Source organism: Sardina pilchardus, chromosome 7 (assembly GCF_963854185.1).
Source record: "Sardina pilchardus chromosome 7, fSarPil1.1, whole genome shotgun sequence".
NCBI lineage: Eukaryota > Metazoa > Chordata > Actinopteri > Clupeiformes > Clupeidae > Sardina > Sardina pilchardus.
In genome coordinates, this window is record NC_085000.1 from 5,219,842 (window position 1) to 5,232,255 (window position 12,414).

Below are 12,414 nucleotides of genomic sequence, written 5' to 3' on the forward strand. Positions count from 1 at the left end.
GTGAAACACATATAACTATTTGGTTGGGTAATTTATTTAAGAATTTGTAGCAGCAAGGCTGCTCAGCTAAAACATTATTATCCAACTCAGCTATTTTACGCAGCCTATTTTAGTTAAGTAGGCCTAATCACACAGACACCATGTACATTTTGGTATAGGCTACCACTGTAGAGAGACCAACTGCTAATGCATGAGTAATTGCTTAGCCTACAGTGTGAATACTCATCGAAATAATTTGATCAAGGGTCAAACAATTGCAAACTCTAGTGACAGTGTCATCATCCAAAGTCCAAGTTCCCTCACAAACATAACTACGGAAGTTGATTTCAGGATATTGGTTTATAGGACAACTTTAAACTCTGGACCGACAAAGAAAAGGGCATCTCTTCTTTCCTTTAAAACACCCATAACGTGAGCAAGTTCAGGCGAGTGAATTATAATTTATTTATGTAGCCTACTGTATAAAATGATGCGATGTCTTTGGCTACATAGCCTGTCCGATTGGTTATAGTTTTTTGTCACCCAAGTGCATTCATCGGGGGAAAGTTTCTTCAGTTGCCTGTATTATATGTACACAATGTCCATGCTGTATATATATATAATATATAGGCTATATATATATATATATATATATATATATATATATATATATATAAACCTTACATTACCATAAGCCTACCTTTAAATCGTATTGACAGTCTGAATAGGCTACCACACCACCAGACCATGTTCACTTTCAGAAGACAGTCTTTCAGTCATTGATATATTGCTTTTTGTAACCTACAGGCTTCAGAGTGGGACTGTTCTGAAGGCACTATATAGTTCCTATCAAACTACCAGTCTCCAGATGTTACCATGGCTAAGGGTCTTATACTCACATATACTCTATGGGCAGTGGGTGGACCTCTAGGTCTGCATCACTTGTATTTGGGAAGAGACAGCCATGCCCTATTGTGGATGCTTACTCTCGGTGGATTTGGAGTTGGCTGGGCAAGAGAGTTCTTCCGCATCCCAGCCTATGTGAGTGAAGCAAACGCAGAGGCAGGCGGCCACAGAAAGAGACCAAGCGATGCTGTGCCCCCCTCGGCCAGCCCTGCTCGCTTTGCAGGGCAGGTTTGTGTGGGTATTTATTTTGGAACAGTGGCCTTAATTGGCCTTAGCTCTCTTGACTTCTTCTACTTGATTGTGCTTCCTCTGTCTGTGGGGGCTGGTGTGCACCTTGTGTCCAATGTTGGTTCAGAGACCTCTGACCTGCAGAAGACCCTCACTACTTGCCTCATCACCTCCCCCATATTCTATGGGAGCAACTTCTCCCCTCTGCCCATCAGTCTCGCCGCTAGTGTCACAGCCGCACAGCACCGCAGATTCAAGCCAACACAGCCACCGCAACTACTGTGTAAGGCCTCTATTTTCTACCGCCCATTTCTGTTATCAATGGATGCCGTGTTTTCTTGTCTCTCTAACCCTATGGTGCTGAGTGGTTTAATTAAAGGGACTTGACCGCAGTGTTCTACAGGTTCAGTGCTCTAAATGTGTTATTGTAAAGCTTATTGTAGGCGTTGTGAAACGCCTTTTAAAGGCGTATGATATATATTTTGTTTTGCTCTCATTTTAAGTCTTTTTAAGATATACATGAACTGGAATCATCATGGTCGGCGTCGCCATACTCCTTTACTGTGTATCCTTTAAAATGGGAAACTGAATTTGACTTTGTCTCAATGCCCTTGTTTGCATCATTGTCTGACTCACTCTCTCACCCTTTCCCCTCAGACCCACGTCTCTTGCGTCTGAGCCTAGCCTTGCTGGCTTTTTCAGCTCCCCTGGGTTACTGCATTTTCCACAACACTACTGCCACTCTGTACTACATCTCTGACTGCGTGGCATCCATATTAGACATGTTCTGGTTCCTTCCGTGGCTCAGAAGTGTTTTGGAGTTCTTCCTGCTGTTACCATACAGAATGCTATGCATGTTGACAGGGGGAGTAGGCTATAGTGAGGAGGCCTGGAGGAAAGTGCTGGAGATTCTGCTCCAAACCTACACCGAGAGGGAGAGACTGGCACTCAACGTGAGTTTTAATGTGGCAGGAGAAAACGTTGAATTAAAAAATTGTGATGTGAAAGAACTAAGTGGACTTGTGTTTCAGGTGCTGTCTATGAATGAGGAAGCCTCTACGGAGGAGATAACTCTTCGATATAGAGAGCTGGTAAAAATGTGGCATCCAGATCACAACTCTCACCAGCCTTTGGAAGCTCAGAAGATGTTCATTAAAATCCAGGAAGCCTATGAGACCCTTCTTCACAGACATAGACCGCGAAAAAATAGATGACTTTCCCCCAAATAAAGAGAAAGAACCTTCCAATTACAAAATACATGTTGTCTTTTAATTATGGCTGGGCCAGTCCATTGATGTTTAGGCTATTGTGGAGGGTCTGCTACAGATAGGCCTAATAAAATATGAAATAACGTGAGCTACCTTACCACGAAGGATAACTAAATGAAACCATGACAACATGGCTCTTAAAAGTATCTGTGAAGTTATTTCGTGGTTGAGTGAAAGAAAAAAAATATATAGTCTAACCATTTATCCTTTAATGCCATCTTGTGGTGGACAGCAGTGCAACAGCCTTGGGATACATTGTATTGCGCTATTGTAAAAATTGTATCGAGAATTTTCAACACACACCCCCCAACACGCGCACAAAATATAGGCCTATATATGTGTATTTACTGATTGCAGTGGCTATAATCATAAATAGCCTACAAACGATAGCCTATTCCAAATAGGCTACTGAATTAGACTTTCCTCATTCACCACCTGTTGACTGCATTTTTCATAGCAGTCCAGTGCCATGGCATTTGCCTATCTGCACTGTGACATGTATTTGATAAAATGACATTAATAAAAAAGGTGGCCAACAGTAAAATATGTATTATGCCATTGCCACTCATATTAAAATTGCTCATAGATAGAACGAAGTAGGCAGTGGAACATACTGACATTCGATAGCTTTTTTAGTTTGCTAGGTCAGCCATTTTTCTGCTTGTTTGTTTTTTTTGCAAACATCTCTGCGCTGGACTTTGGCAACAACTTTGTCAAGAAATCGATGTTTTCGGCAATCGCCATGGATCAAGGATTCCGTTGTAGGGTTATTCGGGCCTGTATCCCGGCATGGGCCCGGAAGTTGTTTTGGATTTCAGGTAGAAGATCCCGGAGATGCTGCCTTCGCTAGGGAAAACAAACAGAGAACCAGCGAAATAAATACGTTAACCATAGTCAACCGCCAGGTAAGAAACGAAACAAAGCAGCCGTAAGCAATCATTTTCGTAAAATCTAAATGTCACAGATGTAAATCACAGTGATCTCTTTGGACGACTTTAGCGAGCTAGACGGCATCTGTCGAGTGCTGGGTACCATAGCAACGCCAACGGCTCATACGAAACATTATTCCTCTTTAGTTTGACATGTCTGTGCAATGACATGGAGGACAATCACTCATCGACAGTTCGTTCATTTTGAATGTAAGATTACACTGTTGGTTATGTTAGATTCAATTTGTGACTACGTCGGCGCTTTACATCAACCTGTCACGTTTTGTTAGCAAGTTAGCTATGATAGCTAGCTCGCCCTCATAGCCCAGACAGACACAGATGCATCTGCGTGTTATGACAATCCTACCAGCTTAATCGTATAAAGTTATTTGAACAACCTGAACTACCATCGTCGAGTAGTCGATGTTTTAGCGTCAGTCAGACGATGGCTTGTGTACCATTATCGGCCGTGTATTGTTTTAGACCGGTTTTGTCCAGATTAGTGTGTCCAATTAAAATGATAACCTCTGACAGCCATGTAGATAGATGGCGCGAGCCTGTTGCTTCCACGAGCATGGCATTGTCATTTTCTCCAGACTGCCCACCCACGTATTCACCTTCAATCAGTATTTCCACACCGGAACAAAGAGAACAACCACACTGTGTCGTTATCAGACCCCCTAAAATCTGTCAGTTTACCAATTTGTCACCATTTATCAAAATATGCTTTTAATGAATTATATTATATATTGATGGTACATAATTGTGATATCCACATCTCTTGGCAGACTAAGGTATGTTTTTCTCTCTCTTTTTTGCGAGCAATAGTCCCTGTTTTGGAAATGTTTCCATTTCACTGTTACAATATTTCAAATCACTGCTTGCACAGGGGCTAGAAATCTTAATATTTAATGGTAATTATATCCACTGGCTTTCTGGGGAACTGTTCACCTATAAACGCTGTGCATTTTGTTTCTTTTTATTAGAAGTCAGCATCTGACATTGTTGGAGAGATTTGGTTATTGTGAATTGCTTGACATCCTCTGACCTTATGGAAAAGTTGTACAGAAGTGGGAGGGGATTGCACGTCTGTCTCAGATATATATTTTGCTGTGTTGATTAGTTCCAAACAATGCTATATAGTTATTGTGAATCGGTACCTGTAACACAGATTCTTAGCAACACAGCAACTCAGAAGTGTGAAGTAGCAGACTTATGTTTAGATTTTACTATGTGAGTACAGTTCCATAAATGTCATGTTTTGAAATTATTTGATGATGAATGGGATTCTTATGATTTTTATTTACTTGTCAAAAACATTCTTATCTTTTGTTTTAACAGTTAGCTGGTGCAGTGATAATGAATGCTGATGACTGTAATGGACGATCTTATATGTCAGGTAAGGAGTAGTGGCTATGATTGAAAAGTAAAAATCTCATAGGCTGTGCAATGAGAAATTGAGCGCTAACTAGATCTCTTTGTGTGTGTGTGTGTGTGTGTGTGTGTGTGTGTGTGTGTGTGTGTGTGTGTGTGTGTGTGTGTGTGTGTGTGTGCATGTGTTGGTCTGCAGGCAGTGGAGACTCGTCAACAGAGCGTGAGTTTTTCGCAGGGCTGAGGGGACCCACCGTAAGCACCCCCAACAGCCAGCACTCCTCGCCCAGTCGCTCGCTCAGTGGTTAGTCGCCTTTACACCGATACACTAATGTTGCAATAATGGTGATCATTGATAGGTAAACATAACTTGTAGCCAGTTAATTGTTTCCAATCGCTACCAGGCAGACAGCACAGCACAACACAGCAGAGCATAGCTTTTCCGGTGTTGTCTGTGCTGCCCCGAAGTGTGTCTCATTATTGTAATCAGTAATAATCCCATTTCCTCCCCAGCTAACTCTATCAAGGTGGAGCTCTACAGTGATGAAGAGGCAGGCGGAGCCCCTCCATCAGAGAAGAGAGGGGGAGAGAGGGAAGAGGGATGGAAGGAGGAGAAGGGTGACGCGGCGGAGGAGGGGGCCGGTGAGACGGGGATCGGCGTGAGGGCCCAGGTGGGGAGCGGATATGGGGAGATGGCCAGCCCGGAGTCGGTCTCGCCAGGACCAATCCGGCTGCCCAACGGCAAGCTGAAGTGTGATGTGTGCGGCATGATCTGCATCGGGCCCAACGTCCTCATGGTCCACAAACGCAGCCACACGGGTAAGAAGAGTGTGTGTGTGTGTGTGTGTGTGTGTGTGTGTGTGTGTGAGTGAGAGAGAGAGAGAGAGTGGAAGACGAAGAGAGAGAATGAGAGAGATTGAACAATATTTTCTATGCCTAACTGAAGGTTAATGTAGATACATATGCTGCAAAGATTATGATGTAAATTGAATTGTTATAACAACTATTGATTGTTTTAAAGGTTTTTTTGTTACAAAGTTATAGCCTTCTAAGCCCTATCTCAAGGGAAACACTGTCGGCATATCCATTGCCTTAGCATACATGGTTCTCCTAGCTGAGGAACTCTTTCTCGGCAGGTGAGCGGCCTTTCCAGTGTAACCAGTGTGGGGCCTCCTTCACACAAAAGGGCAACCTGTTGCGCCACATCAAGCTGCACTCAGGGGAGAAGCCCTTCAAATGCCCCTTCTGTAACTATGCCTGTCGTCGCCGAGACGCCCTGACCGGCCACCTCCGCACCCACTCTGGTGAGTCCGAGAGGTTGCCTCGTGTGAGTCCGAGAGGTAGCCTCGTGTGAGTCCGAGAGGTTGCCTCGTGTGAGTCCGAGAGGTAGCCTCGTGTGAGTCCGAGAGGTAGCCTCGTGTGAGTCCGAGAGGTAGCCTCGTGTGAGTCCGAGAGGTAGCCTCGTGTGAGTCCGAGAGGTAGCCTCGTGTGAGTCCGAGAGGTTGCCTCGTGTGAGTCCGAGAGGTTGCCTCATGGAAACGCGTGGCAGAAAATGGCAGCAGAGTAAAAGACTGTTTCTGAGTTAGGAGTGAGGAGCCAGTGGGACACTTTCTTTCTTTTTTTTTGTTTTTGCTGCACAAGTGATATTCCTTGACTGTGTTAGTATTGATTTGTATTGATGCAGGGAGGGCAGTGTCACTGCAGTCAGGTTTAATGAGGGGAGACGGGCTTTACGACGGCTGGAGCCTACATGATGCTGATCTCGGTGTTTGGTGCAGAGGAAATAATGAAGAAGAAAAAAAAGAAAAAAAACTCTACACAGCAAACCTCTACCACACTAGACATGACATTTACACGATTATGAAAACAGGAAATCCTGTTAGTGTTTTCTCTTCGCATTAATTTTTACCTGGGCCTTGTGTGAACCTGAGAAGACATGGGTGGGTTTGGTAGAGCATCATTCTGGAAAGTGACGAACCTATTCGGGGAAGTCACAGCGAGCAGGAATGGTGGATTGCGACGAAATGACGCAAGTATCTCGGGGCATCTCGGGTCACAGGCGAGCATCTCACGCTGGTTTTCGGGGAATTATTCTGAGCAAACACCTATGGAACTTTTCGGAAACTATTTTAGTCTTTCCGAAAGCAAAAAGCATTCTGGTGTACCTTTGTTATTGAGTTGATGATTCTGATGTGCCTGTCTTGTCGTCATGCTGTGCATGAGGGCAGGTGTGGGTGTTTAAAAAAAAAAAAAGATAAGAACGTAGTCCTGGAAAGCAGCTGTACTGCCCTGCATCGCTGTAAGGTACCATGTCCTTACTACTGACAGCTTGCACATTTCCAGTCATCTCTCGCTCTCTCTCTCCCCCCTCTCTCTCTATCTCTCCGTTTCTGTACCGCAGTATCGTCCCCCACTGTAGGAAAGCCCTACAAGTGCAGTTTCTGTGGCCGCAGCTACAAGCAGCAGAGCACACTGGAAGAGCATCGGGAGCGCTGCCACAGCTACCTACAGAGCCTGGACCACCAGCCTGCACACAGCACCCAGACAGCCCAGGGTAACGAAACACTTCAGCCAGCCCATCCCTCGCACAGGAGCTGGTTCTATGGGCTAGAATGTAACAATACATATATATTCACCCACCACTTACATACAGTACATGCATGCACACACGCACACACACGCGCACACACACACACACACACACACACACACACACACACACACACACACACACACACACACACACACACACACACACACACACACACACACACACACACACACACACACACACACACACACACACACACACACACGCGCGTGCTCATTGATGTTGTGTGTGTCACTGCACAGGAGAGGAGAACCGGAACATGGATATGGTTACTGACCCATTGCTCCAGCCCTCCACTGACAAGATGACCTTCATTGACCGTCTGGCCAACAGCATTACCAAGAGAAAGAGGTCGACGCCCCAGAAGTTCTTAGGTAAGGAGGGTCCCTGAGCTGTAAGAGCCTGAGTTTGAGAACATAACCTAAGCAAACAGTTAGGTGTGATCAAAGGTACTGAGTGGGCAGGGCCAGGCTGATGTTAATTAGTGAAAAGTTTGGTTGAAGCCGACTCACCGCATCGTTGAGCATTACCTTTCAAATGAATGCATTAGACAAAATTACAGTAGCGTCTAAAATGTTAGCATTGTTGTAGTTCTGGAGTAAGGAATAAGGAATAAAAATTATCATTTCTTCTGCTGTTCAACAACAATTTAATTTTATTAAAACGTGATTGTAGCTTGTTGGACTTGTTCTAAATGGTATATAACATCCATTTGACCTGACAATTATATTGATCAATGCAGTCTAGGACTTTACTATTTTGAGCCAACCATATGGTAGGCCTATGTGATACATATTCTGTTTCATAATTTAAATTTGTTTAATGGAAGACATTTGCAAAAAGAAAGATGTAGTGCTTACATCTATCCTGAAATGTTAAACATTTAGAAAGACATCGGACAGAAGGTCAGTTCTATTATCTAGTAATTTCCAAACTTAGCCACGGCTAATATATTGATTTTGCTAAATTTCTTCAGCTATGAGGTTAATACACGGGGACATTTAATATGGTATTAATATGGTTTTGTTTCTTTTAACTTGAACAAAACACTGTCCTGCGGCTAATATACACAATGTGACTAATACACAGGAAATTACTGTATGGAATTTAAATATTTCAGATGGACCTTTGATCAGGTGGACGTAGGAAGATTGGTCTTATGTCTACGTTTTGACAGTTTGATGGTTGTAGTCCAAACTGCCATTTTATTCTTTACGCAAGTTGGTTGTGCTTTGAAATACTGCTACTTTCGCTAATCTGCGGGTAGGCCACGCTTTGAAATAATTAATTTAATGTAGTCTATCTGTGTGTGTTGTAGCCTGTTTCAGAATGAGCCTCAGTACACTATGGTGCAAGCTGTGCACTCACATATTTTCATCCACTCCCCTATTTTCCAAATGAATAGGAGATAGTGGATGTACTAAGATCAAACAGTTCAAAGAGAGGAGATGTCAGAAGAGAGATTGCGACTATACCTGATCTAAATTTGGCTTCCTTACACTTCGGTGCTCCAGACCTATTTTTTTGTATTCATACATATTACTAGATATACCCTGTTACTCAGATAAGTGACATGCGGAGGAGCTGATATTTATAAAGCAAGAGCAGCAGTGTGTCGTATAGTGAGATTAGTCTATGAGAGGTTGCAAGCCCATGGACTTTAACTTAGATGCATTATCACGTTCTACATTCTGTGCATTGAAGAAAACAGAACTTTGGAAAATGTGTTGACACATTGGATTTCTTCATCTGATTGATCTATTAGACTTTAATATGAGAATAGAATGATAGAAAAGTGATTGTGCATTTACCTCATGGATAACACTCAATATGGAAATATGTGAGCGTAGAAGTTCTCTTTGCCAGATTAATAAATCGTACTTGGACAGTGGTAGTTTGTGATAAGCGCATTCAAATGTTCCATGTCAAATGTTCCATTCCAGTGTTCCTTGTCCACACCTTGGCGGAATATGTAATTTATTGCTCAAGCATAACCTGCCTAGTGGAAAAAATTGTTTCCGTCAGGATTTATCACTTTCAAACGCGGCCCTAGATCGTGTCACTACTACTTCTTCTTTATCAGTTTTTTTTTTGTAATTCTTATTATTACATTTTATATTATTATAGTTTTGGCTGTACTGATAATTGGACTTAATAGTCGAGATATTTGATGTACTTTTGCGAAAGATTGTTGTCTCTCAGACATCCATAGTTTTTACCCTTGTTTGTTTTGTGGTGTTTTGTCCGTTGGCTCAGGAGAGAAGCACATGCGACTGAATCTGTCTGATGCACCTTACGAACTCACCTCCAGCCCTGAGAAAGAGAGGGGGGACATGCTGGGGTCCGAGCACGTCCCCCTGGGCCGCCTGGGGGGTCGTTACCTGCGTGGGCAGCGGGTGGGCGAGACTGGAGAAGAGGCCGAGCCCAGGCGTCCGCTGCGCCTGCCGGCGTCCCACGCGCCGTGTCTGACCGAGTTCCCCCCCATCATCGGCTCGGTGTACTCCTCTCACATGGCGCCCTCTCTGGCCCCGAGGATGAACTGCGTGTCGGCCTCCGGTGGCGGTGGTGGTGGCGGCGGCATGGGGCTGGCGGGTTTGCCGGGGAGGGAGGCCGGCGAGGGCCACGAGGACGCTCCCACGAGCCGGAGCCACGTCGCCATGGCGTCCGCCGCAGAGTCTCCCAGCAACGGCTGCCATGACTCCACAGACACGGAGAGCATGGCAGAGGAGCAGTGCGGTGGGGGAGGTGGAGGTGGAGGCGGCGGCGGAGGCATCACCGGTGGCCAGGGGGGCAGCCACCACAACACCCCACTCCGAGGCCTACGAGACCGCCACTGCAGTCCCAGCCACGCCAAAGACATTGACCTCGAGTCGGATCGGGATCGGGATCGGGATAGGGAGCGCGAGCGTGACCGGGTCCGGGAGAGGGAGCTGGGCCTGGCCGTGCCCCAGGCGGCGTCCTCGCTGGTCGCGACCCCAGCGGGGGTCAAGGAGGGCAGCCCGCGCTCGCCCCCCTCCTCCTCCTCGCTGCCCTGTCGAGAGGCCCTGCAGGTGGTGGACGGGGACGGCCGGCCGGTCCGCTCCTTCCGCTGCGAGCACTGCCGCATCCTCTTCCTGGATCACGTCATGTTCACCATCCACATGGGCTGCCATGGCTTCCGTCAGCCCTTCGAGTGCAACATATGCGGCCACCGCAGCCAGGACCGCTACGAGTTCTCCTCGCACATTGTTCGCGGGGAGCACCAGGTGGGCTGAGCAGAGGAGATGATGTTTCCTTGGCTGGGCTGGGCGGGGTGGTATGGGCTGGGGTGGGCCTGGGACCAGGGACGTGGAGTGGGGAAGGGGTTCGTGGGGAAGTTTCCTGCTGCTTTGACACGACATGGCGGGGTGGTTTGGTCTGCACCAGCTCAGGGGTGAGGGAGGGGAGGGATGAGGGAACATTTAGCACTTGCTTTCTTTTAATTGTTAGTGGACATCAGGTTTTACTGTTGAAGGCTAACGGATCGGGTGAGGTCAGGTCAGGTCACTATGTCTTGCACAGCAATGCATCTACTGGCTGCTGCTGTGGCTGCTGCTGTGGCTGCTGCTGCTGCAAGCCAGAGTGTTTGTGAAGGATCAGAGCGATGGTCCAGAACGGGTGGGGAGGGAAGAGGGATGGGGGGGACCAATCACACCCTCTGACTGCACTCCCAAAACAACTCATGAGGCAAGACGCTGCCGTTTTGCTTTAGAAGTGCCTTCCTACAACGGAGTTTACCTTTTAATCGGTGAGGGCTTAGGGGCGGTAGGAAAATGTGGTGCTTGTTTCGCTGCTAAAGGAGTCTGATGCGCTGGTAGTGTGCGTGTGTGTCTGTGCGTGCGTCTGCGTGCGTGTGTGTGTGTGTGTGTGTGTGTGTGTGTGTGCGTGTGTGTGCGTGTGTGTGTGTGTGTGTGTGTGTGTGTGTGTGTGTGTTTTAGACAAGAATGATAGGGGAGGGAATTTCCACTCTTAGTGGAAAATACTCAAAGCATATCAGTTTTGAGTCAGACTGCGCACATTTTGTTTTTAAATCACAGATTGTGTGTGATGAAATGAGATGAATTGAGGAAAGGAGATTCTAGAGGTGGTGTCTCATTAAGGAGTGTAGGATGAGTGTTTCAAAATCAGCGCTGTTGGAAGGAAAGCGGTGAAAGAAATCCAGTAGCCATAGAAGTGGGAGTACAGATGTGTTATGCCTTAATCCTTTGCTTCGTATACACCTTGTTATAATTCCCGGATGTATAAATGCACAGTGTTGGAAATGTGATGATTATTTCTTTGTAGCCGAAATGTCGGAGGTTAAAGGTGGTCGACTATCAACACATCACCGCTGTCCAAGGAACTTCCCCAGGCACAGTGGGGGCGTTCCAGTGGTCTTTTAATATTTTTGTGTATTGTATGTGTCAGTGTTGTGTTGCATGAAATGAACTATTTTTGCCTTAGTGATGGAGCATGGTGGCAGAGGGAACCTTTTTTTTCTCCTGACGGACTGTTAGTTAGATAGGGCCTGCTTATTCCTTGTGCCTCGATTTCATGATTGTTAACTTGTGACGTTGTCGGTGTTGTTGGCGCTTCAAAGGGCGATTTTTTTCACATGGCTGTCGGAGAGCGTTGTTTTGTCCTTCAGCAGAGCGGAAAGCCCCTGGCATTACCAGCCACTGCTTGTGGGCCAGCCAGTCCAACGTACAAGTACCAGGGGCTTCGTTCCCATGCTCACGGCCGTGCGCTTCTTAGCTTGCTTCTTGTCTCTTTCTTTTCCTCCTGAGGTAACTTATCTTTCCACTTTTTTTGTGATATTCTCCCTTAATCTGGGCTGTGCAGAGTGGCTCTGGGTTCAGCCCTGTATGTCTTGAAAGATGAAGAGGGGAAAGGATGGAGAGAAATGTGTGTGTGTGTGTGTGTGTGTGTGTGTGTGTGTGTGTGAGAGAGAGAGAGAGAGAAAGAGAGTGTGTGTGTGTACTGTAAGTGTGTAAGAGAGAGAGAGGGCATGAGGGTATGAGGACATGAGGAGCCTTAATCCACTGGTGCAGATCAAACACACTGCCGTGTCTGGGTGATGTGGGTTCTGAGGGAAGAGGGGGAGGGGCCATTACCTCTATGGAGG

General features: G+C 46.1%; 2 protein-coding genes and 1 long non-coding RNA gene across 3 annotated transcripts; 2 read left to right on the top strand and 1 right to left on the bottom strand.

Annotated features, from left to right (window-relative positions):
- Positions 1 to 292: 292 nt before the first annotated feature.
- Positions 293 to 2,362, top strand: dnajc22 (DnaJ (Hsp40) homolog, subfamily C, member 22). Its single transcript, XM_062542099.1, has 4 exons — positions 293 to 425; positions 787 to 1,396; positions 1,771 to 2,066; positions 2,145 to 2,362. The coding sequence occupies exons 2-4, from the start codon at positions 856 to 858 to the stop codon at positions 2,325 to 2,327; spliced, it is 1,020 nt and encodes a 339-aa protein (XP_062398083.1). The 5' UTR covers positions 293 to 425; positions 787 to 855; the 3' UTR covers positions 2,328 to 2,362.
- A 633-nt stretch (positions 2,363 to 2,995) lies between these two features.
- On the bottom strand, positions 2,996 to 3,848 carry LOC134088184 (uncharacterized). Its single transcript, XR_009939915.1, has 2 exons — positions 3,709 to 3,848; positions 2,996 to 3,227 (listed from the first exon to the last, which is right to left on the bottom strand). It is a non-coding gene; the product is annotated as an uncharacterized LOC134088184 (long non-coding RNA).
- On the top strand, positions 3,148 to 10,546 carry ikzf4 (IKAROS family zinc finger 4). The gene is made up of 8 exons (XM_062542100.1): positions 3,148 to 3,286; positions 4,652 to 4,709; positions 4,881 to 4,985; positions 5,195 to 5,500; positions 5,818 to 5,985; positions 7,083 to 7,235; positions 7,535 to 7,666; positions 9,549 to 10,546. Exons 2-8 carry the CDS (start codon positions 4,670 to 4,672, stop codon positions 10,544 to 10,546), a joined length of 1,902 nt encoding a protein of 633 aa, XP_062398084.1. The 5' UTR covers positions 3,148 to 3,286; positions 4,652 to 4,669.
- The last annotated feature ends 1,868 nt before the right edge of the window (positions 10,547 to 12,414 follow it).